Consider the following 27,058-nt stretch of genomic DNA (forward strand, 5'->3'; position numbering starts at 1 on the left):
ACATGTTTAGGACTTGCTTCCAAGTAATTACAGATTTTCCACACCGTATATTTAAAACACATCCAATACACATTTAAAGCACATGACTTCCCCCAAAGAATTCTGAGGACTGTGGTTTTCCCCTCACAGAGCTATAAATTCCCATCACCCTTAAACTAGAGTTCCCATGATTCTTTGAGGGAAGTCATGTGCTTTAAATGTGCATTGGATATTAGAACAAAATCAGACTTGTTTACATGTTTAAACTGTTTTGATTTTTATTCAGGTAAGAAAGAGTTAATGGAATGGTAGAAGGTGTGGATGATGAAAGGCTGACAGGTGGGAGGAGATGTGTGAGTGAGAGTTCCCAATGGTTTTTGAAAGTGAAAAGCAGTTGGTTTTGACAGAGTTAGAAATAAATTGACTTGGAGGAAAGAGGAGTAAGGATTGTGAAGTGGAAATCTAGGTAGAGGGGCTGGGGTGCTGAGGGAGGCTTTATTGTGGTTAGAGGGGAAGGGTAGGTAGGTAGAGCAGGGACAACATTTTAATAAATAATTGTCAATATTTAACAACTTGTAAATAATCAAATTTATTATTTGTTTTAAAATCCTGTGTGTCATGCTACCAGATCAGGGTCCTATGCTATACTTATACTAATTATACTGGTGGTTTACACCAGTGGTCACCTTTTGTAGGAAAAGGTGGTGGGGCTGAACTTGGGGTTCAAAGGGCATATCTTGCCCAGGCTGAGGCAGACTTCCCAGAGGGGATTTCCTGATCCAGGCATTGGGCATCAGGAGATAGATAGACATACGGGAATGTAACAGATGTTCTTTAAATGTATTGTGTATACTGCCAATAGCACATTCTACAGTGCAGTGTTTCAGTAGAGCACTTCCTCTATCATAATTATGATAAATCCTTGTATCTTTAATCTTATGTCACAATCACAACTTCTAAATGTACTTAAGAGTTTGAAATGTATTTAAATGTTTTGAACTTGCTGAGTGCAACTCATGAAAATCACAAATATCAACCTGGTTGGTTCTCCAACCAAGGTGGGGGGAAATGTACATATGCTAGGACATCTAGAATGTAGTAGCTATGCTGCCATTATACTGATCTACACTACTGCACACATAAAATAACCACCATTATTCATCTGAAACCTTATCAACCTTCAGGTAATTATAGACTTTCACATTGTTATGGTTGTAGGTCAAGCTATAGCAATCATATATTTACTTGAGGAAATAGCTTGTTCATGGCTCAGGATACACCTTCAACAGGAGCTAATGGCTGAAGTGCGGAGAGCTCATCCTGGAACGTGAAAGGCATCAGCTTTGGCAAGGTGACATCTTCCCTCTCCCCCCTCCCCCACTAAAGGTGGGAGATTATCTTTTTGTGAAAAACTAAGGAGTAGTTGTTAGCTCTGGAGGTACTCAGATGCAGGTATCTCTCTGTGAATCTGATGTGGGGCAGCATATCTAATGCCTATGAAAAGTGTTTTGCCGCTTGCTTCCACCTATGCTCCACTTCTACATTTATAAATAATCCAAATGTTACAAAAGCATCAAAAGTCTACAGTGATCACTCTTCCAAAAGAGTGCCTCCCTAACATCAACCATCTCAAACTCTACAATCGCGGAGAGAGGGCTACGGCTGCCCAGTTGGCATTGACTTGTGATAGGGCCTTCTTGGTGGCGGTTCCACCCACCTGGTGAAATATGTCTGTCTCTTTTATTATTAACATCCATGCATTTTACGTCTCATAGATACTGTTCCTGGCAACCTTGAAGTTATTAACTGTGAGGATATGTGTCTCTTTTTAATTGTTTTTAGGTGTACCTAATGTTTCTGGTTATTCTTACTGGTTTTTTATTATTATTCTGTTATCTGTTGTTATGCTACTTTCTTCTTTACTGCCCTGGGCTCATTTGGGAGGAAGGGTGGGATAAAAATGATAACAAATCATTAAAATAGTTTTAAAAGAAAGCCAAACCAGATAATAGGGAAAAGGGGTACGCATACTACTACTTTATTTAAACTGAGGACAGAAACCCTGAAGCAATGAAATCTAGATAACACAGAAGAACAGGCAGTGATCTAGATTTGCATAGTTATTAGTCCCAGTGACCTTTTAATAATTCTTAAGGTTGACACTTCACATAGTTGTAAAAATATAGGCTGAGTTCCTGTTTTCTTGGTTTGCAACATTACAGCATATTTTTAGAGCTAAGAGCTTGGGTGATAGGAACCACACAGCGGTTATCAAAAAGGCATTAGCTAAATAAGCAAGCTTTATCTTCCTTCCTTGGCTTCCCTTTTAGCTGTAGAACCACTGACACATTTGTGGTCCTGTCAGCATTGATGACCTACAGGAAGGGCTTGCTATGAGTAGATTGCCATAAAAGATGAATTTTTGGAACTCGCAGATATGATGAAACACACACACATTATTAAGGAGTGAGGCAGTGTGTATGTGAACATGACCACTTTGTTTTTTAAAAACATTTATGGTTATTAAAATACAATTGTGAAATAAGAAATTTGTCCATGGAAGGAAATTATAAAACACAGCACAAGTAAGAAGGGGGGGGGCACCGACACACTATACTATGATAATGCTCTAGTTTAATACTTTATGATATTGTCAGTTTCATACTTGCAGACATTAACTATGTACAAATACAGGAAAGCATTAATTCTTGTTTGTTTTAATGTTTTCCCCTCTGCTCTTCTAATTGGCCAATTTAATAAGTTTCTGTTTAAGTAAAAGATTTTGTCCTTGTGGAATTGGAGTTATGAATCTGTCAGTCATGAGTAGGGATGGGTGAGAATTTCAATTCTGTTCGCATTTCAAGCCAAATTTATCAAATTTGCACTTTCTGAAACAATATGAGAACTGAAACATAGCCATCATTTGAAATTTACATGTATTTGAATTTTGCGATACAGTTCTCCAACCAAATAATGTTTACAAACATGTATATATTAGGGGAAAGGATGAATATGAGTGAAAATAACCAGGAAAAATGCATTAGTTCATGAAAAATGGCTTGCAAAAACATGTACAGTAGTCAAAACTCCCTCCAAAATGTGTTTTATTATGAAACAATCTCACTAAAATGGTGGAGAATTTTCATGAGGATTAAAAAAAATTCACTAATTGCTGCAGAAATGCTGGAAAAATTAGAAACTGAGAAAACCAAAATTAACAGATCTTTCCATCCCTAGTCATGAGTAATGCTCCCTTATGCTGCAGTTTGTATAGGCAGTCCAGAGAGAGGCAGATTCTTCTTCTAGTTAAGTATGCTACCTTGAAGTTTCCTCTGAAACTTTGATATCTTTCTGTTTAATTTATGACTCTTTGTTATGAATAAGGTAGCTAAATTCAGGTAGCTAATCTTCAATACAAAACAGGAAGCAAATGATAAAGTAAGAATTTCTTTTTGTTCCCTCTATAAATTTGCATTCTTTTAATGCATTTTACTCTGTATCAAATGTTATTTGATCATAATAAATTTATGCATTCATTCAAGAAAGCATGCTACAGAGCTTGACTAGGTTTGTGGGGGACACTAAATTATGACAACCTGCAGCCCAACCCTTAGTAGAGAATGAACAACTCTCTTTGGGTAAAGGAACCAGAGAATTTTAGTTTCTGTTAGTCTGCCTGTGCATTGTGATGTCCTTTTTAGCACCTCTGAACACACATTTTCAAATTCACCCATCACAGCCATAATGTCTGATACTCTCAGAAAGCTACTTCTGTGGCAAGTGCTACATTCTATGGGTTTTCTGCACTGCAGTGTAATCTTGGCACACTGAGCCCTGCCCTTTAGTATCCATTTACCCACATCATTCCTAGTCTAAGGGCTGATTCACACGGAGGTTTAGCATGAGTCTGGTGCTACTTGCATCCCCATTTAATTGCATGGTTCACATGACATTGCAGGAAAATAGAAGCTAGGACCTAGTTTTCCCCTTTAAATCCACATTAAACCAGGGATAATGCAAAAAGTGAAGGAAATTTTTTTTCCACTTCGCAGCGTTACTCCATGTAGACACTTTGCTTCGATGTTTTTTGTAGGGCAGGTGGATCCTTGCTTCAGATACTCCCCTTTCTCAACCCACTAAATTCTTCATGAATTCCATTTTGTTTTTGGCAGCTTAACCAGCCACTTCTGCCTCCCTCTTTGTCCACCTACATGGGAGTTTGCTATAGCCTTCTTCCCCACCCCACTTTAATCAGTTTCATGTCAATTGCACCCAACTCTCTGGGCTTGAGCAGGGAGAGGCATGCAATTGACAAGAAGAAATAATGAAACTGACAAAGAAAAAAACCCCAATCAGTATCCTGTCAATTGCACCCAGAAGCTGTCCTGCTTCAGCAGGGAGAGGCATGCAATTGATAAGAAACAATGAAACTGACAAAAAAAACCATCCCCTTCTCCATTAGCAATAGCAATACACTGGAGGGAGTAAACATGTAAATTTGGGGGCAGGGGCACAAAACAGTGGCACCAATCCTTCCCAGAGGGGTGCCGACTAGTGTGAACTGAAAACAGCGGATTTGAAGTTAGGAAGCGTGAACCTTGCAAATCTATTGTGATGGCAAAAGCTGCATCTTTAATACATCTTTTAGCTCTCGTGTGAAAGAGCCCTATCTATCAAGAAGGCTATCAATGGCTGCTAATCATGAAGGCTATATGCTATCTCCAGTTTCCATAGTGGTATCCCTTTGAATTAGAGATGGGCAAGAATTCCAATTCACTTCACATTTCAAACTGAATGTATCAAATCTGCACTTTTTGAGACAATATGAGAACTGAAACATGGCCATCCATTGAAATTCACACATTCAAATATTGAGATACAATTCACCAACCAAACACTGTTTACAAAATGCATATATTGAGGGAAAGTGTGCATACAAATGAATATATGATTGAAAATAGCATGCAAAAATGACGTTATGTGATGAGAAATGGCTTGCAAAACTGTGTATGTTAGTCAAAACTCCCAATGAAAATGTCCTTATGAGGAGAAATTCACACTAAAATGCTGGATAATTTTCATGAGGATTTTTTAAAAAATCAACAAATTGCTGAAGGAATGTGGAGAACTGAATTTAAGATTGGAAAATGAGAAACTGAGAGAACCAAAACTGACAGTTCTTTCCACCCCTACTCTGAATACTAGGGTTGTGCATGAGAGTCAAACAAATCCCTAATCCTGAGGCAAAGTGGGGTGTCTTGTAGGGATTTTTACCTTGTCAGAAGGTGGCAGAAGTCAAAGTGGGAAGCCCTGAAGTGCTGTGTGCTTTCCCTGTGGTTCAAGGGCTACCCCCAACACACAATGGGCCACTCTATTTGGGGACCTATTGCCATGGAAAACCATTTACACCAGCAGAACTTTTCCTTAGCATACCAGTGGCTTCACCAGAGGTGTGACTACTGGCAGAGGGGCACCAATGCTATTTCCAAAAACCCCTCAGACAGCCTTGGCCAGCTATTAGAGATCATCCAAAACAGACCAAATGGTAAAAACTGAAGTATTATTTCTAAACCAAGGGTGGCTAATCTAAGGTTTCTCCAGATGTTGTTGGGAGTCCCAACTCCCATCAGCCCCAGAAAGCATGGTCAGTGGTGAAAGGTGGTGGGAGTTGTAGGCCAGCAACATCTGGAGGGCAACAGGAGAGCAACCCCTGTTCTAAACAACTGGTCATGATCAGTGGAGGCTGGTTCACTTAGGCAAGTGGGGCAGTGCCCCACCAACCCCAGTCTGATCACACCTAGCCCCACATCCCTGTCTTCTTTCTTACAACCAGTGTGGGGGGGGGCGGCACTACTTGTCAGCTTTCTCCTCAGTCATCAGGGAGGAGGATGGGGACAAAACTAGAATAGTTGGCTCTGCCTGTCATTGGCTCTGGGTTTATTTACTGTTTGAATGCCTCTGTTCTGCCCTACCATGCTCTTGATGGACACCAGTCATGATCTACCAGTCAGTGAGGTGTTGCAGACATATGAGACTAGAAGCAAAGAGGCTTCCACTTCTCCTTCAGGGGTTAATGTTGAAGATGTGGGAAGGGAAAATGGGTTCAAACTTTCATTATAATTTCTATACAGTTTATTTGATACTACTCATCAATGATTCTATCTTTTTCCTGGATGGTTCTCATTCAAAGCAAACCATGCCCTTCTTACAGTCCTCAAGTTCATAAAGCAGGGCAGCTTTTCTTTGACTCAGCAATAACTATTTCTTCCCGTTTGGTGATTAAGCTACTTTATGAGACTGACTGAAGTTGTGAAATTCAAAGGAAGTCCTGAACTCATTCCACTTTGCGTGAGTTCATTGTTGTTGTTATGTGCCTCCAAGTCGACCACGACTTATGGTGACCCTATGAATCAGTGACCTCCAAGAGCATCTGTCATGAACCACCCTGTTCAGATCATGTAAGTTCAAGTCTGTGGCTTCCTTTATGGAATCAATCCATCTCTTGTTTGGCCTTCCTCTTTTTCTACTCCCTTCTGTTTTTCCCAGCATTATTATATTTTCTAATGAATCATGTCTTCTCATTATGTGTCCAAAGTATGATAACCTCAGTTTCATCATTTTAGCTTTTATTGATAGCTCTGGTTTAATTTGTTCTAACACCCAATTATTTGTCTTTTTCGCAATCCATGGTATCCGCAAAGCTCTCCTCCAACACCACATTTCAAATGAGTTAATTTTTTTCTTATCCGCTTTTTTCACTGTCCAACTTTCACATCCATACATAGAGATCGGGAATACCATGGTCTGAATGATCCTGACTTTAGTGTTCAGTGATACATCTTTGCATTTGAGGACCTTTTCTAGTTCTCTCACAGCTGCCCTCCCCAGTCCTAGCCTTCTTCTGATTTCTGGACTATTGTCTCCATTTTGGTTAATGATTGTGTCAAGGTATTGATAATCCCTGACAAGTTCAATGTCCTCATTGTCAACTGTAAAGTTACATAAATCTTCTGTTGTCATTAGAGATAGAAGCTTATGGAGTTACTAGCACCTATAGATGTTTTGTTGCTGGGTTTATAGAATGTTGGGCTAATACTGGGAGACCCAGATTCAAGTCCCTGCTCAGCCATTTATTTATTTATTTATTTATTAAATTTATATACCGCTGTGACGCCCTTCCCTGGCTCTCCCTGTCAGGTTCCTACCTGCTTGTGGCTACTGCCTTTCACTAGGCACCACCAGGGACTCCACCAGTCCGGACTGTCCTTTTTTATGGTTTCTCTCTCCGCTCTAGCACAGATCTCACTAGATCCCCCTGCTAGGCAGCACCACCAGTCACGTCCTATAACCAGTATTCCCAGAGGCCTTGCCTAAGTCTCTCTCTATCCGGTTACATTTGTGACTGCGTGCTTATGCTGTTCCCAACCCCCTTGTATCAATGTAGATAACTCATATAACTCGGGGTTACTCTGGATACTTATAATGTTATTATTCTCCTCTTCACCGCTGCCACCATTTGTTACTGTTGCCCTTCAGCCTTGGTAATTACCTTACCCTCCCTTCTGGTCTGTGAAACCCCAGCCAAGGATCAGGCCTTCGGTAAACCAAAATAGTATTTATTAAATAACAGAAATAACAAGATTACTTTTCTAATGGTACTTAAGCATATGGTTTCATCTATTCCTGTGATACTTGACTTATCATTAACTAGAACTCCCACTCCCTCTTTCTCCACACTCTCCTGACATCCACCACCTAACACCCACCTCCAAACACCACCAAAACAACCCAAAAACACCTCTCAAACACCTTCCAAAACTCCTCTCAGATTCAACTGTCATTCTTCCATTTATACTCTAAGCCATTCACACGCTCAGCCAATCATCCAGCATTCTACTGCTCATCTACTCCCCCCTCCTCTTTCATTCCACTTACCATGTATCTTCTATACAAACAGCACTAACCATATTTACATTAATACAGGAACATCACATTTCCCCCCCCCTTAAAAATAATGGCAAAGTATTATTCCTGCTCTAGGATTCATACGTCGCGTTAACAATAAAAACAAGTCTCTATGGGGAAAATGTCTTTTTTGTTCCTACGTCTGCGTCATGTCACTGCAGTCCCGGCCACTTGCCTTGACAGTCCATCGGCCAATACATTGTCCTTGCCTTTGATGAACTTGAAGTCCACTTGATAGTCTTGTAGAGCCCAGGACCACCTCTGCAGCATAGTGTTATGATTTTTCATAGTCTGTAACCATAACAAGGTCCGATGATCCGTCGTCACCATAAATCTTCGTCCCCACACGTATGGGTGCAACTTGTTCAGTCCCCACACGACCGCTAGGCACTCCTTTTGGACCGACGAATAATTCTTCTCCCTCGATGTTAGCTTGCGACTAAGATACACCACCGGATGTCTGGTGCCTCCTCTCTCCTGCAGCAAGACAACGCCCAGCGCGAGGTCTGACGTATCCGTAGCCACGATGAATGGTTGCTCATAGTCTGGTGCTATTAATCTGGGTCCTTGGCACAAGGCTTGCTTCAGAAGATCAAAAGCCTTTTGACATTCATCCGTCCATACCACACGTTCAGCACACTTTTAATTTGTCAGCTCATGCAAGGGGGTTGCTATTTCCCCAAAATCTTTCACAAACTTTCGGTAAAATCCAGCCACACCTAAAAATGCCCTAACTTGTTTCTTTGTTAAGGGGATAGGCCATGATTGTATTGCCTCAACTTTGCTCCATAAGGGGGTTATTTTCCCACTCCCCACCTTATGTCCTAAATAGATTACTTCATTCAATCCAAACTGGCATTTCTTAGCTTTTATTGTTAGCCCTGCTTTTCTTAATGCCTCTAATACTGCCGTCAGGTGTTGGACATGCTCAGGCACCGACTTGCTAAAAATGGCCACGTCATCTATATAGGCCACTGCAAAATCTGACATGCCTCGCAACACAGTATTAATTAGCCTCTGAAACGAACTTGGTGGTTCCTTAGTCCCATGGGTAAAGTCACAAACTCATATACCCCATCTGGTGTACTGAAGGCAGTTTTGGCTCTGGATTGCTCATCTAGTTCCATCTGCCAAAATCCTTTACAGAGGTCTAACGTAGAGATAATGGTTGCTGCCCCCAACAACTCTAACATTGCGTCCACCCTAGGCATAGGATACGCATCTGGGACAGTAATTTTATTGATTAAACGATAATCAATACAAAACCTTGTGGTTCCATCTTTTTTCGGAACCAGCACAATACTTGAGGCCCAGGGACTGATGGATTCCCTGATCACTCCTAGTTCCAGCATATCTTCAACCTCCTTTTTAATTTCACTCAAAACTTTCCCATTCACACGGTACGGAACAGATCTGATTGGGGCATGATTTCCAGTATCAATGGAATGTCTGGCTATACTGGTTCGGCCAGGTTTATTGCTAAAGAGATCTCCATAGTTTTTCAAAACTCTCAGAATCTCTTCCTTTACTTCTTCTTTCACCTCCTCTGACCATTCCAATTGATCTACCCCTCCTTTGTCTTTGCTTTCCTGTACCAAATCTGGAAGTTCAGGCCCACTTCCCTCAGGGAATAAGGTAACTTGCAACACCTTTGCATCCCTGGTATGGTAAGGTTTCAACATATTTACATGAACCACTTTGTGTTTGTTTAATTGGTCTGTGGTAATTACATACGTCACTGTGTCAAGCTTTTCCCTTATGGTATATGGTCCCTCCCAGTTAGCCTGTAATTTATCGTGTTTCCTGGGTATGAATGCCATAACCATATCTCCCACATCATACACACGTTCCCTGGCTGTTCTGTCATACCAGTAACTTTGCTTCTCCTGAGTTTGACTCAAATTCTTTTGCACAACTTCCATCATTGATGTTAATTTGCTGCGGAAGTCTAATACAAAATCAACTACAGATGTTTTGTACTCTCCCGGGGTTCCTTCCCATGAATTTTTTAACAGTTCCAAAGGTCCCCTCACTTTTCTAGTAAACATCAGTTCAAAGGGTGAGAAGCCTGTTGACTCCTGAGGGACTTCTCTGTATGCAAATAAGAAGCACACCAAACGTTCATCCCAGTCTTGTGGGTGATCTTGAACATAACTTCTTATCATGCCCTTCAGAACCCCATTGAATCTCTCAGTCAATCCATTAGTGGCTGGATGGTAAGTGGTTGTCTTTAAATGTTTTAGACCACAACACTTCCACATACATTGCATCACTTCTCCCATGAATACACTGCCTTGATCCGTCAGCACTTCATGAGGGAAACCTAGCCTCATAAAGATTTTTAACAAAGCCTCTGCCACTACAGGGGCTTCTACGGATCTTAATGCTTCAGCGTCTGGGTACCTGGTGGCAAAATCCACCACCACCAATAGATATTTCTTGCCATGCCTTGTGGGTTTGGAAAAAGGGCCCACCAAATCTACTCCCACTCTATAAAAGGGTTGTCCAATTATAGGAAGGGGCTTTAAGGGTGCCTTAGTATATGCCTTTTCCCCACCTTTTGGCATATACTACAAGATAAACAATATTGTTTTACATCTTTAGAGATATTTGGCCAAAAATAGTGTGCAGCCAATCTCCTTTTGGTCTACTTTATTCCCAGATGTCCTGCACATGGGACATCGTGGGCTACCTCTAGCAATCTGGTTCTGTATTTGCTAGGTACTATCAATTGCTTCACTGGTTCGCATTCATTCTCTCAGCAGGCATCCACAGTCTATATAAAATCCCATTCTCACACACAATTTGATTCCTCAGTTTGTCAGTAAAGGGAATCTTTTGTGTCAGGGCTTGGTCCTTTATTTGCTTCAAACTTATATCCCTATTCAGTGCTTCCCTGAACTGCTCTGCCTCTTCACTAGAGACCATTTGATACAAGTTGTCTCTTTCAGCAGGCCTGCCAAGGGTTGCTATGGTAGCCTTAGGCTCGATAACAGGTTCCACCCTGTTTTCTTCAGCCCCTTTTAACATGGCTTCTGTTTCTCTGCCAAGTTGTCGTCTGGTTACCACATATATTTTTCCTTGTGCCCCCATTACATCTCTTCCCAGTATCACTGGTTCTTGTTGTTGGGCATTAATACCTACTCTATATTTTGCCTCTCTGCCTCTCCACCAGAGCTTGGGAAAGTTACTTTTTTGAACTACAACTCCCATCAGCCCCAGCCAGCATGGCCACTGGATTGGGCTGATGGGAATTGTAGTTCAAAAAAGTAACTTTTCCAAGCTCTGCTCTCCACTGTATGTTTACTAGGGCCATAGGTAAGCTTTCTGGTCCACCCCTCACTCCTTGGATAGTCACCGTTTCCTGAGGTAATATTTCCTCAGATTTTATTAAATCTGGCCTCAGTAACGTCTGAGCGGCACCAGTATCAAGCAATGCCCAATCATTTGCCCCTTGAACACACACTTCCTCTCTTAGACTCGAATCCAAGTCTGTTACTTCTGTCCAGTTTATCTGGCAGAACTGAACCTTTTTCGCTTCCAGCTCTTTTGGTTCTGTTTTTACTGCCCTTGCCTGAGCAGGATTACCAATGGGGTTGGCAACTTCACATTGAAAACGTAGGTGCCTGGGTCTACCACATTTATAGCATAATTTCTCCTCCATTTTAGGGTACACAGATGCACTCTGGTGTGTCCTGTGCCCTTCAGATTTTATTGGAGGACTCACTCGCTGTGGTACTACCTCCTTTCTGCCACCATTATATGGTCTGGGTTTAAACTCTCTTGATGTTTTCCCCACCCAGCCAGTTCTATTGGAGGCAAAGTGATCCGCCATCTCTGCGGCCTCCTGCACCGATGTAGGGGAACGGTCTTTGACAAGGAGCCTTATTTCTGGTGGTAACTGATGGAATAATTGATCCAGTATCATGAGGCTTTTCACCTCTTCCACTGACTGAGCTTTGGCACTACTCATCCACTTTCCAAATATATCCATCAACTTTGCTCCTAGTTCAACAAAAGACCTCCCTGCTTGGATCTGACAGTTTCGGAATAACTTTCTAAAATAGTCAGGTCCCAGTCTGAATCTTTTGTACACTGCCTCTTTAAACTCGGCATATGTGACGGGCCTGTCTGAGGGGAAATATTGGTATACCTCTGCCAATTCCCCTTTGATCAGGTTTGATAAATATTGCATATATTTATCCTCCGGTAGCCCCCACATTTGAGCTGCCTTTTCAAAGGTGCTGAGGTAAATTTGTGGATCTTGTCCCAGCTCAAACACTGCAAAATCTTTCGGTGTAACCTTTATTTTAGTTTCATTTTTGTCCTTTCTTGTTTCATCAGAATGAAACTTCTCTCTTTCATACTTTAACTTTTCCACCTGAATCTCAGCATCCACTCTCATTCTCTCAAATTCCAACTCCCTCTGTTTTTCCTTCTCTGCACCTTCCATCCTCAATCTCTCAGTTTCCAACTCACGTTCCCATCTTAACTTCTCTCTCAAATACTCTATATGAGCGGGATTGCTTGAATACCCTTCTGGGGTCTCTTCCCTGACAGGTTGTTTTTGCTGGACAGTTGTAAATGCTATTAGTGCTACCCGCAATTCATCTACTCCTTTACCCTCATGAGGTAAATTGAATGTTATGCACTTCTCCACCAGCTCCTCTCTTTTCATCTTTATATATTCAGCCATGGTGTTTGAGTTCACTCACTCTTTGCCACACACTCTTTGACATTCACTGTCACAAGTAATCTTTATTTGTTATTTCTGTTTGCCACACCACTGTTAGGGACTCTCTTTTGTTCGTATCCCACCGCTACAGCCACCACCTGTGACGCCCTTCCCTGGCTCTCCCTGTCAGGTTCCTACCTGCTTGTGGCTACTGCCTTTCACTAGGCACCACCAGGGACTCCACCAGTCTGGACTGTCCTTTTTTATGGTTTCTCTCTCCGCTCTAGCACAGATCTCACTAGATCCCCCTGCTAGGCAGCACCACCAGTCATGTTCTATAACCAATGTTCCCAGAGACCTTGCCTGAGTCTCCACCTCCAAACACCACCAAAACAACCCAAAAACACCTCTCAAACACCTTCCAAAACTCCTCTCAGATTCAACTGTCATTCTTCCATTTATACTCTCAGCCATTCAAATGCTCAGCCAATCATCCAGCATTCTACTGCTCATCTACTCCCCCCTCCTCTTTCATTCCACTTACCATGTATCTTCTATACAAACAGCACTAACCATATTTACATTAATACAGGAACATCACAACCGCCCCATAGCCGAAGCTCTCTGGGCGGTTCACAACAGACAAACAGTCAATATACAATTAAAACCATATGTTAAACAGCTTAAAATAAATTCATTATACCAAAAGAAAAACGGAACACAATTAAACATAAAATAACTAAAAACCAAGTACACGATATTAAAATTAAATTAGTTAAAAAATTATTAGAATGTGGCGATGTCAGGATATGAAAATGCTACAATATTAAATATTAAAATATTTAAAATGTTAAATATTAAACTATTAAAATGCCTGGGAAAAGAGTAAGGTTTTTACCTGGCGCCGAAAAGATAATAATGTTGGCGCCAGGCGTACCTCATCAGGGAGAGTATTCCACAGTTCAGGGGCCACCACTGAGAAGGCCTTTTTTCTCATTGACACCTTCCGGGCTTCTCTCTGAGTAGGCACCCGGAGGAGGGCCTTTGATGTCGAGCGCACTGTACGGGTAGGTTTGTATCGGGAGAGGCGTTCCATCAAGTATTGCGGTCCCAGGCCGTGTAGGGCTTTATAAGCTAAAACCAGCACCTTGAATCGAGCTCGGAAACATATGGGCAGCCAGCGCAAGCGGGCCAGAGTCGGTGTTATATGATCGGACTGCCTAGTCCCTGTTAACAGTCTGGCCGCTGCATTTTGCACGAGCTGTAGTTTCCGAACCGTCTTCAAAGGCAGCCCCACGTAGAGTGCATTGCAGTAGTCTAATTTAGAGGTTACCAGTGCATGGACAACTGACGCAAGGTTATCCCTGTCCAGATAGGGGCGTAATTGGGCCACCAGCCGAAACTGGTAGAAAGCACTCCGTGCCACCGAGGCTACCTGTGCCTCGAGTGACAGGGATGGTTCTAGAAGAACTCCCAAACTACAAACCTGCTCCTTCAGGGGGAGTGCAACCCCATCCAGAACAGGATGAGCATCCACCATCTGGTCAGGAGAACCCCCTACTAATAGCATCTCAGTCTTGTCTGGATTGAGCCTCAATTTATTCACTCTCATCCAGTCCATAATCGCAACCAAGCATCGGTTCAGCACCTTGACAGCCTCACCTGAAAAAGATGAACAGGAGAAGTAGAGCTGCGTGTCATCAGCATACTGGTGGCAACGCACTCCAAAACTCCTGATGACAGCACCCAGCGGCTTCATGTAGATGTTAAAAAGCATGGGGGATAGTACTGACCCCTGTGGAACTCCATATCGGAGAGCCCAGGGTGCCGAGCAAAATTCCCCAAGCACTACCTTCTGGAGACGACCCGCCAAGTAGGAGTGGAACCACTGCCAGGCAGAACCTCCAACTCCCAGATCAGCGAGTCTCCCCAGAAGGATACCATGGTCGATGGTATCAAAAGCCGCTGATAGATCAAGGAGAATCAACAGAATTACACTCCCCTGTCTTTCTCCCGACACAAGTCATCATACAGGGCGACCAAGGCCGTCTCCATGCCAAAACCGGGCCTGAAACCCGATTGAAATGGATCCAGATAATCGGTCTCATCCAAGAGCGCCTGGAGCTGGTCTGCAACCACTCTTTCTAGGACCTTGCCCAGGAATGGAATATTTGCTACCGGCCTGTAGTTGTTAAGATTTTCTGGGTCCAGGGAAGATTTCTTCAAAAGTGGTCTCACCACCACCGTCTTCAGGCAGTCAGGGACCACTCCCTCTCACAAAGAGGCATTAATCACTTCCCTGGCCCAGCCGGCAGTTCCAGCCCTGCTAGCTTTTATTAGCCAAGAGGGGCAAGGATCCATCACAGAAGTGGTTGCTTGTCCAAGCACCTTGTCAACGTCCTCAAGCTGCATCAATTGAAACTCATCCAAAGAATCATGACCAGACTGCGCTCCGGACACCTCATTTGATTCCACTGCTATAACAGTGGAGTCCAAGTCCTGACGGATGCAAAAGATTTTATCCTGGAAGTGCCTAGCAAATTCATTACAACGGGCTTCAGATGGATCTGTCATGTCCCTAGGGCCAGAATGTAGTAGCGTACGGACAGTTTTAAAAAGCTCCGCCGGCCATGAAGTTCATCGGGTATTATTGAGCCAGACACTATCTCTCAAGATAGTTGCGATGATAAAATGTGTTGGGGAGAACCATGTACACCACTTAAGCTTCTTAGAAAAAAGAGGCAAGAAATACATTCAATAAAATAAACTAGTCTCATTCTGCTTTCTACCCTTTCTGGTTTTTATATGGACTGTATTTTTGTTTCTCTATTTTGTTTCTTATTTTGTTGTAAAGTGCTTTGAAACCATTTGATAAAAACTGAAAAGGTAGAAAGTGTGTGTTAACGTGGAAAATAAAAGCATAAAGTAAAATGATGTTTTCGATGATAAAAACTGACAGATGGGAAAATATACATAGATGTTTGAAGTTAGCAAAAGTTGGATAGAATTCAGGGCTACGCAACCAGATGAGTCCCAAATTCCAAACTAATAAGTACATAAAAAGAGCCTAGCTGGATCAGGCCAATAGTCCATGTATTATTATTATTATTGTTTGTTTGTTTGTTTGTTTGTTTGTTTGTTTGTTTGTTTGTTTGTTTGTTTGTTTGTTTGTTTGTTTATACTCCATCTTCTGGCCAAAGGCCCTCAAGGCAGCTTACAAAAAACACAAATATAAAAATACAATATAAAATACATCAGTAAAATAATACAATTTACAAAATACAATTTACAAAAGTTAAATGTAGTCCAGCAACCTGTTCTCACAGTGGCCAAGCAAACGCCTGTGGGAAACTCACAAGCAGAACCTAAGCACAAGAGCACTATCCCTTCCCGTAGAGTCCAGCAACTGAAGCATACTGCCTCCAACTGTGCAGGCAGAACATAGCCATTGTGCCAAGCAGCCTTTGGACTTATCCACATGCGAGCATTTCTTTGTAGTAAAGACACTGCTTTTACTTTTGTCATTTTGTCAAATCTCCTGATGACCATTCCCAAGAGCTTCTTATAGATGTTAAACAGCATCGGGGACAAGATGGTACCCTGTAGCACCCCAGAGCACAACTGCCAGGGGGTCAAAAGACAATCACTCAATTCTCTGAAAATGGCCTTGGAGATAGGATCAGAACCACTGTAAAACAGTGCCTCCGATACTCATCTCACCAAGTGTTTTTATACCTATATGTTGTAATCCACATTCGCTGGTTTTTAAATGTGGTTTTATTCTGTTGTACACCGCCCTGAGAGCCTGTTGCTAAAGGGCGGTTTAAAAGTGCAATAATTAAATAAATAAAATAAATAAAGTCAGCTCAGAAGGATACCATGGTCAATACTATCAAAAGCTGCTGAGAGATTAAGTAAGAATAACAGGGTTGCACTCCCCCTGCCCTTCTCCCAATAAAGGTCATCCATCAGGGTGACCGAGACCAATTCAGTCCCATAAACAGGCCTGAACCCAGATTGGAATGGGTCAAGATAGTCTGTTTCATCCAAGAGTAATTGCAGTTGCTGCACCACAACCCTCTTGATTATCTTCTCTAAAAGGGGGGTATTTGCAACCAGGCGGTAGTTGTCACAAACAAATAGGTTCAGGTTGGGCTTTTTTAGGAGCAGCTGGATCACCACCTCTTTCAGGGTAACTAGAGCCACTCTGTCCCACAACTAAGCGTTGACCACACCCTGGATCCACTCAGTCAAACCCCCTCAGCAAGCTTAAATAAGCCAAGAAGGGCAAGGGTTGAGAGGATGCATTGCTGATCTCATTGTCATAAGCACCTTGTCCACGTCATCAGGCTGCATCAACTGAAACCAGTTCCAAGAAGTTGCAGCAGACGTTGCACTGGACACCTCACTGGGACTACAGTAGATGTGGATGGGGCATCAAGATTGCTACAGAGGTGAGCAACTTTACCCTCGAAGTGCCTTGCAAACAATTCACAGTGTAGTAGCACCACCACTGGCCAGACTGGTTTGTTCACAGCCAGGCTAGCCCATCCCAGTGCTACTTGTAGTGCTGGGCATAGATATGGGGTTTGCTGCCTAGTTCCAAACCACTTGCATTCTGATGAAAATGAAAATGGACTGCCTTCAAGTCAATTCTGACATATGGTAACCCTATGAAAAGGGTGTTCATGGTAAGCGGTATTCAGAGGTGGTTTACCATTGCCTTCCTCTGAGGCAGAGAGGCAGTGACTGGCCCAAGGTCACCCAGTGAGCGTCATGGCTGTGTGGGGATTCGAACCCTGGTCTCCCAGGTCATCATCCAACACCTTAACCACTACACCACAGTCTGTCATTTTATCCTGATCTGCCCTTTTTTTGTTCCTGCTTGCTTTGGTACTTGCTGATTTGATCCACTTGGAGGGGGGTGATTTGAGCAGTGGTTTTTTGGGTGTGTGTATGAAAAAATTGCATAATTTTAAATATAAATGCTTGTGTAAATGACCACAGAGTCCCATGTGTGTATTTTTCCTATCGACATATTGATGAGGTAGATAATTGCTTTTGAGTCTGACTCCTGCCTTAGGCTAACTGACGTGCTGCTTAATTATTCCCCTCCCTTTCACTATTCGCTATTCTGGTTTTGAGTTCTTGTGTGTGACTGTGACTGTGACTGACCATGTGTGCATGGCACTGGTGTGAAGAAGCAGGCAGGGATCGAATGAGATTTTTGTTCCTTCTGCCTGCTTGCTGCATTAATGTTTGCTTTGTGGTCGTGAGCTATGCAATGTCAATTTTGTAACAATGTCAATGTTGAAGGACCACCCCACAGCACGCAGTGACAGTGAGCCCACACACACACACACACACACACACACTGGCAGACACCATAAGTCTGGGCCACTGTCCTTTATTTGAATGCAGCAACTTAGAGGAAATTATGAAGATAATTATGTAAAATGGGAAACATTCAGAAAAAAAATCCATGCCAATTGCAGCTGTGGCCCGCTGCAAGAAATCAGTGCCGGTCCGAAGAGATAGTGGACTGTCAAATTCAGTTGAAATCTGGTACTAAGTCTGATTTAGCGCATATTCTTCCCCATCCCTAGTTGAGCAGCAGCACATGCAGATTCCTCCCTGTCCCGAGTCTGCTAGTAGTGGAAACAAGTGTGCTCCAACTACCAGGAAGTTATTTGAGGAAGTAGTAGGCACTGGTGGCAGCAACAGCCTGGCAGGGGCACCACATTTGGTGGTAGAGGGAAGGGATCCCAGCCCACAGATGGACATCTAAGAAGAGGAGGAGGATCTCTTAAGCTGCTCTTCCCTAGGTAGCAGTGATTCTGTCTGGAGCAGTGGGGAGGAGCAGAAGGAGCAGGCATACTCCACCAGTGCCATCAGTGCTGCTGCTTTGCCTGCCTGCCCACCTCATTCCTTTCAGGGTAGTAATTCAACTCTGCACTTAGGAAACAATATTAGCAGACCCTCCCTTAGCATGTGCGGGGCAAAAGCATAGTTGGGGGCCCCCCATGAGCACTATTTTCATATTTTCTGTTTTTATCTCGATCTTGACTTGCATTCTAAATATCTAAAATAATAATAATAAATTATAGATAGATCTACGAAATTAAAATGAAATTATCACAACATAAACAAAAATGAATTAAGAAAAAAGGAGATGCAGTGGTACTTACGTTTTAGTTGTCGACACTCAAATGAACTAGCAGCACAATTATTTATCATCAAATTCATGCCTCTGTTGTTTTGGCACTATTTTTTTTCTCAGTGCGGACAGTACTAGTCTAGTCGTCTAGATACACTATTTTCATGCTACACTACAATTTTAAAATTGATGTATGACTGAGCCAGCTACCACCACCCAGGTTCATCTGTATTAGAGCTCCATTTATTGATGTGAAGAAATCTTGCGTTTTCTAAAACCATAACATTGAATTTACTTTAAAAACTGATACACTACTTACCAGATTACTGATAAATGCTGCTTACCAGATTCTCAAAACATTTAAGTATTTTGAAATGCTATGAGTATTTACATGAAACACTGAAGTCAGTGGGGAGGAGCAAGAAATTCTGAGAACCAAGATTAAAAGCTTGTTAAGTGCATAGACTTCCAAAATAAAAGCGGCAATAAACCAAAAATACTAAATTTGTATTGCATGCAGTGGATAATAACTACTTTCAACATCTCCCTGCATAACAGAATGGCAACTCTAGATGCATGTGCATTCTGTAGCTATTACCTCCGAGGGGGTATACCGTATATGAACAAGAAAAATAAAATAGACTTCAGGCTTGTGAGTTGAGTTCTACTAGGTTTTTTATGAGAAGGGCTCATTTTAAAACACTATATACAGGGGAGCAGTGTATAGTTTAGAGCTATACACGCTCTTGATAGGCGAGGTTTTCCCGCTCCTTCATTTTCTAATGCAAAGCAGGCTTTCAGCATAGAGCTGCGAAAAAGGCTAGAGTGGCAGATGTCAGTTTCAGCATCCACAGAGAACCACGACCGAGAGCAACTTCTAATTGATTATGGGAAGTTCAGGCTATGCGGCTCATAGAGACAAGGATCAGAAAGCGCTGCTCATGATTTGACGCCCAAGGACCATGACGCCACCTCCCTGGCCACCTCTTTCGCACTACCTCACAGGATTCCCACGGTCACTTGCCTGCTCGCTCACTCGCCTGCCTGCACACCCGCCTGCATGCACGCTCGCACATGCGGGGGCCCCCAAAGCACGGGGCCCAGGGCAACTGCCCCGCTTCCCAGTGCGTAGGGGTGGTACTGAATATTAGTGCCCACCTGTCTAGGTTGTCTTAACTGCCTGGGAGATGGAGTTGTACCTTTCAATTCATTTATTTTTAAAATCTTCATGAAACAGGCCAAACAGGACCATGAGATTGGCAGGACTGAGCACTAAACTAACTGTACAGGTTTGTAAACAAACAAGCAAACAAGCATATTTTATTTATAAATTATTTATAGTTAGTAATTTTAAAATATACTGAAAACATTTATACATAAATAAATATTATTTGGGGGGGGACTTTAAAGGTGTAGAACCATTGGATCTCCCTGCCTGAAATTTGGTGTGGTTAATCAACATTGGAGAGGCCAGCATATCTCCAAATTTATGCATCTATGTGAAAAAACACACACCAAAAAAAGCTATGGGCATTTTGGTTTCCTAATGCAAGTAAACTGAAGATTCAGATTTTCAAATTTTGATTCAGATTTGGAGTCTGAATTAACCTCCAAATCAAATTGGAAGTGAGGCTTCCATAGTCCTAATAGAATTTTCTATGAGTTTGGAAGAAATCTCTGATTTTCCGTTCATGTAATCACATACCTAACTGCATGGCAAACCTGTGAACTGCCCAAAGGTATCATTAGGATTGTAGGCTTTGTTTCATTCAAGTTGCTCTTCATGCTAAGTCAAATGTGAAAAATGACTCTCTGCTTACTATAAGGTGGTGATGACTGATGAAGTTTATACAACTTGATCATACAACAGTGCAATCCTATATATTATGGATGGCTAGCTTGTGGTCTATAACTGGCCCATCAAAATGTTTTTGTGCCCTCCCAACCCCCCCTTTAAAATTTCATTTTTACTGACTGCTCCACAGGTCATCTGCTTCGATGCCAAAAAGTCTGTGAATCCCAGAGCCCCCTAAAATCTGTTCATATAACAGGCTAACGTGTTTAATGATGATTAGTGATTTGAAATGATATTACAAAATAGCTGATGGGAAACCCTTTGGGAAGGCAGCCTTGAGAACTACTGTTCTCACCACATTCACTTGTATACTTTGGCCCCTGGAGGGATAATGCAGCCCTTGGACCGTAAAAGGTTAGCCACCCCTGCTATTCAGCCTGATATAGAAGGCCCATTGTCTCTAGTGGAACCTACTCCCAATGTCCCAAGTAAGGGCCCCATAGGATTACACAGACATCAGCAGGTGAAATGAATGTGTAATAGTCTCACTGTTTGATACTGCCAATGTTTCAGTTTATAGAAAAGTTGGAGGTGTGTAGCGTTTAAATTCAAATTGACAGAAGTGCTAAAGCTCCCTTTGTGGGACATGCCAATGAGGAAAAGATGCATGGGTTAGTAGAGCATGTACTACTACAATGGAGTAGAAAAGTATATTTGAATGATAGCAGTGATGATGGGAAACCTACAACACTCCAGATGTTGTTAGATTCCATCATCCCTGGCCATGTTGACTGGGCTTAATGGGAAATGGAACTCAACAACATCCAGAGAACTGCAGGTTCCCTATCACTTTGTGTTAACGTTAAAATCCACCAGTTATTTATGCCATACTAATACCTACAAATGTGGCCTGAAACCTATGGTCTATTCAGCAATGCCAGTAGTGCTGGAGATGTGTGTGTGGAAAGTTAATCCTCACTGTTCTTCTCATTGGTTTACCAAAAAAATAGACAGACAGAAGAACAAACCTTTTTTTCCTCCCAAATATATATTTCCATGACAGCATTAGCTGTGTGACTCTGATACTGTTAGGACAAACAGAACTCCATTTACTTTAGTGGGGCTTCTACAGATAAATGTGAAGATCTGTATATAAGAGAAGAATTTTTTTATACAAAAGTCCTTTTCTATAAATATTTTTCCACTACTATCATATGCAGAAACCATAAGGGTTGCTTAATGCTTATTCATGCATCTGCTTCAGAGTAGCTCTGTTTTTCTTGCCGGTAGTTAATAAAAGAAATTTAGAGGCCATTGTGACTGGGCCGAATGGTCGTGTTTGGGATGATCGGTAGGTACAGAAAGCCATCAGGATACAAGCATATTAAATACTGTGCCAATTTTAAGCTGGATAATTGTCAAAGAAAGGTTTAAAAGTAGAATCACTCTGATATCCATGAATGGATACAGAGAGTTGCTTGGGCAAAAAAAAGAAAAGAAAACACATTTGAATAAGAGATGGTTATATTTTGCTCAAGTGGGTAGTTCTTCACTTTCCAGTCCTGGAAACCATCTGAATGGCTTTGATCCATTCTGTACGTTCTGCAGAGGTGGCTGCTTGCAATACATAGTGGACTTCATTTGCAGTAATGATTTCAAACAGGTTCCCTTCAACTTCATTTTTCTTGCCTAAATATGAGAGAAAGAAGACTGTGAGTGAAGGAGTTGGGGAGATGTTTCAGTTCTTCTGCCTCAATAGTTTCTTCCATTTTTACATGACTGTTACAAAAACAGGAGGATTTTTTCCCATTTCCCCCTCCAAAATCAAATCTACATACATATAAGACCCTCTTCCATTTGAAATTGGGAGCAATACCTGCCAGTATCAAAGACAGCTCCAGAGAGTGGATAGGCTAGGCATTTGTCACCACCATTTGCCCTAACAGCGCTACCGTTTTTACTTTGCACAGAAATATCAAATATCAGATGTGGTTAGGGATTGGTGAGAATTTCAATTTAGCTCACATTTCAAGCAGAATTTATCAAATTCACAATTTCCAAAACAATATGAGAACCGAAACACACCCATCCTTTATAAACAACATTTACAAAAATGCATATATTAGGGGAAAGTGTGCATAAAAATGAATACATGAGTGAAAATAACATGCAAAAAGGCATGAAATGATGAGAAATGGCTTGCAAAAATGTGTACCTTTGTCAAAACTACCTACAAAAATGTGTATATTTGGAGAAATTTGCACTAAAATGGTGGAGAATTTTCACGAGGATCTTTTTTTAAAAAAAAATTGCAAATCGCTATTGGTTCTCTAAATGTAGAGAACTGAATTTAACATTAGAAAAATGAAAGACTGAGAGAACCAAAACAGAGAGATCTTTCCATCCCTAGATGTGGTCAGATAAAAACTAAACACACACCTTTCAACCCTAGGCTTTTAGTGGCTAACACCATTTTATGGTGTTTCTAATTATGCTATTTATGTAATTTATGAAAATTATTTTAATGTCTTTGTTTATTATGTACCATGTTTTTATATTACTTTTTTGTAAATCAACCTGTGACCATTTTTTGTAAAGGGTGCTAATAGAAATCTTTTAATAAACAAATAATAAATAATGAAACATCATGTTTGCATGCCTCATCTCTTCCAGGTTAGGATGCCCCACTGAGGTCCCCCAAAATCAAGGAGCCAGCACTGGCCAGTGTAGGAGAGAAACAGAACTGCCTCCCAAAGCCAGAAACCAAGGTAGGTGAAAGGACAAGATGTTAAATAAATAAGGCAGGATTCTTGTACAGGACTTCTGAAAGGTTTTCCCCAGTTGCTGGAGAGGGGTTTGTGTTAGCGCCCAGAATGCTAGCTTGGAAATCAGCTAAATCGGGCCATTATTTATTATTTTGTTTATTTATTTATTAGATTTGTATCCCGCCGTTCCTCCCAGTAGGAGCCCAGGCAGCCAATCCCAGTCGCAAATGTTTATGTGCCTGCTTTTCATGGTGATTCTCTTATTCCTGGCAAATCACTTCCATCTGAAGTTATGCTCCTACTTTAACAACATTCATATTGCTGTAATTCTCCTTAAGATTTCAATGATGAAGTTAAAAAGCTTTTTAAGCCAGTGATGAAGAACCTGTGGCCCAGTGTGGTTGGACTCCAACTCCCATTAGCTCCAACCAGCACAGCAAATAGCCAGAGATTATGGGAGTTGGAGTCCAACATCTGGAAGCCCACAGGTTATCCATCACTTTTTAAAATCTCTCTCATGCTCTGTAGTGTGTGGGTAGTGATTATACAGAATAAATCACAAGAATTTCCAGCCAATGTTGATTTTACATTCAGGTTGATTTAAGCATGAACTAATGTAAGCTTTACACATGAAAATGCCTTATGACGAGGAAATAGAGATGGGGAAGACATTTGATTCAGTTCACATTTAAAGGTGAATCTACCTAATTTGCACTTTCTGAACCAAAATGTGAACTTATGTGAACCAAAATAGTTATCTTTTGAAATTTACACTTCTCCAAATTTTGCAGTGTAGTTCTCCAGCCAAGTAATGTGTACAAAAATGCATATACTAAGGTAAAGTGTACTTTAAAATACAGTAGGACCCCACTCATACAGCGGGTTACGTTCTGGACCCCTGCTGTAAAGTGAAAACCGCTGTAAAGCGGAACTCATTGAATAGAATGGCGTGCGATGCCAGAAAACCACCGTAAAAGCAGAACAAGCGCCTTGTGAGTGGGGCTTTAGTCTAATTGCGTCTAATTGAGACCTCTGCATTAGTGAAGCACCATAAAGCGAAGCGCCGTAAAGCAGGGCCCTACTGTATGTATATTAGTGAAAATAACAAGCATTACATTAGGGAAAATATAAATATTAGGGAAAGTATGCTTTGACCTTTTTTTTAACAATGTGCAAACAGTTGCGGAAATGTGGGAAACTGAACCTAAGACTACCACTCACTGACCGCAGCAGGAGCGGCGGCGGCGGCTTCGGCATGGCGGGCGGGCGGGCAGGCAAGCAAGCCCCCATCCCGGGCAGAAAGAGAGCAAGCGAGTGCTGCACCCTGCCTGGCGAAGGCGAACAGGCAGGGAGGGAGGAGCCAGCTGGTGAGCAGATCACCAAGTGCGGGGGGGCCCCAAGCGCGGGGCCCGGGGCAACTGCCCCGCTTCCCTATGCCTGGGGGGGCTCTGGTCCTTGATGTACACACATTTGTTTATTGTCTCAGACCCAATTGATTTTTGAAACAATCAAGGCTAGCATCTAGGGTTGGAATGGTCTGGCATCTGCCTGGAGGCCACTTCCCAGCAGAGGGCCAACTGACAAGATCCTCCTGGACCTGATGCAGTGAAGAGGCAGACTCAGTAAGGGAGGGACAGCCATGGAGGGTTTCTTGTTGAAGAGCCCTTGAAAACCTTGAAGCAACACTGGAGGCAATATCCAAACTTTGAAAAAGAGATGATGATGATGATTCCCACCGTCCATTAGTAGGCCCCAGGGCAGGTTACAACCATGTAAAATTCAATGTTAAAAACAATTAAAACAGAACAATCACAGGCATAGGGTGGGTCCTGAAAAACTACACCTCAAGTGTCAAAGGCCAGTGTAAAGAAGTGTGTCTTCAGCATTCACTGACACTGTACAGTGAAAATGCCAGATGCACTTCTCTGGAGAAGGGAATTCCACAACTTGGGAGCTGCACAGAGAATGCCCTCTCCTGGGCCACCATCACCCCTGAACTTCTGAGAGTGGTAGAACTACCAAGAATGCCCTCTCTGCTGATCTTAACAGCCAAGAGGGTCTGTAGGAAAGGAGGCAGCCTTTCAGATATATTTAATGCATACATCACAAGCAGTAATCCCATTTTACCATGAAATATTATGCATGCTTACTTGGGTTATGTATAACCATTGGGTTATGTATCCAGTGGTCGCTTTGTGCTCCTAGAAATCATTTCTGCTTGTGAAAGGCAGGGCACCCAATTTTCAGTGATCTCCCCATCTACCGCAGTCCTCTGAACCCTATCCCACTGCTTGCCCAACCCTCAAAAGCAGATTTTTGTGAACATGGAGAGCTACAGCGGGGAGGGAGGACAAGCAAAGTGCTTTCTGAGAACATATAAGTCACTACTGGATACAATCCATTGAGTGTAATGGAGATTACTTCCAAGAAAGTGGGTATAGGGTTCCAATCTCTCTTCATCTCTCTTGGAGAAAAAAATCTCTCCAGCCCCAGACCGCTGGATCGTCTATACCATCTATTGCAGGAGTGGGGAACATTAGGCCTAGGGGCCAAATGCACCCCTCCAGCTCTCCCTTGAGACTCTCCCCAGGCCATGTGCCTTTCCCCAAAATGAGGCTCCTTACTGGCCCTGCTTCACACCCTCCTGGAGTGCTTTTGCATGGCTGGAATGTGTCCTTCAATTGTAATAATGCCTCGTGCTTGCCTGAATGGAGAGAGATGTGCACGTGTGTAGAACCCTCTTGAACTTCTGTATGGATGGAATGGAGCTTACTGTATACAGGTAAAAGTCACATCCCTTGCCCAGCTCACTCTTATGCCTCTCACCCTGCTTACCACAGGCATTCAAACCCTGGAAGATGGCTCCTAAGGAAATGAGGCCCTCAAGTGAAGAAAGGCTCCCCACCCATTTTGTCAAGCCAGAATGAAATGGCTATTTTGAAAAGGGACATCTCCAGAAATGTTTCATCCTATTAAGGAATATGTTGATTTGTTTATATGGCTGCTCAGTTAAAATGGCATTGGAAGCCCCAGTTTGGGTTTTAACCATTTGTTTCCAGGCCTTGAATATATTACAAAGAATGAAGAATAAAGACGTATTGAAAGAGAGATGGTCTATCTGTGCTCCTGCTTACCATCTGGTGTGTCTTCAACTGCTGTCACCACACAACCCCTCAAGTGAATGGCTCCAAGTGGCTCTTCTCCCTGAAAGGAATTCCAAAACAAACCATCTTTATCTTGGTTAAAAATTCATTTTGAAAACCAATTAAATTTTGAGCTGAAATCAACAAGATAGAAACAACCATGACCGTGTGTGTCTTGACACTTAGATAAAAACAACCATGGATGTGTGTGTGTGCAGGCCTGTCCTTAGCATGTGCGGGGCCCAGGGCAAAAGCATAGTTGCCCCACACACACACACATTCTTTCTCTCTTTCAAACCTCCTGCCCAGAATAAGCCAGCAAGCGCTGCCTGTAAACGCGCTGCACCACTGATGAGCGAGCAGCAGGCAGCACAAAGAAGCCACTCAGGCAGGGGATTCAAACCTCCCACCTAAAATTAGCTAGCTAAGTGCCCCACACACACCCGCTTCACAGCTGATGAGCGGAGAGGGGGGAAACCACTCAGGCATGCAGCCAAAGAGCGGGAGATTCCCCAATAGCGGGAAGCAGCTGGTGAGACTGCACGGCTGAAGAGAAAAAACCCTGCCACAGCCCAGCTT

At 42.4% G+C, this 27,058-nt stretch overlaps 1 protein-coding gene across 10 annotated transcripts in view; it reads right to left on the reverse strand.

The window, feature by feature from the left end:
* Nucleotides 1–21,885: 21,885 nt before the first annotated feature.
* PLEK (pleckstrin) overlaps nucleotides 21,886–27,058 on the reverse strand; it is a 41,616-nt gene continuing 36,443 nt past the window's right edge. For all 10 annotated transcript variants that reach the window (XM_061622612.1, XM_061622610.1, XM_061622618.1 and 7 more), the window contains 2 exons: nucleotides 26,471–26,540; nucleotides 21,886–22,260 (listed from right to left, as the gene is read on the reverse strand). In XM_061622612.1, coding sequence (XP_061478596.1) covers nucleotides 22,121–22,260; nucleotides 26,471–26,540 — 210 coding nt within the window. In that variant the 3' untranslated portion in view covers nucleotides 21,886–22,120. The remainder of the gene's footprint in view (nucleotides 22,261–26,470; nucleotides 26,541–27,058) is intronic.

Source organism: Rhineura floridana, chromosome 4 (genome assembly GCF_030035675.1).
Source record: "Rhineura floridana isolate rRhiFlo1 chromosome 4, rRhiFlo1.hap2, whole genome shotgun sequence".
Classification (NCBI taxonomy): domain Eukaryota; kingdom Metazoa; phylum Chordata; class Lepidosauria; order Squamata; family Rhineuridae; genus Rhineura; species Rhineura floridana.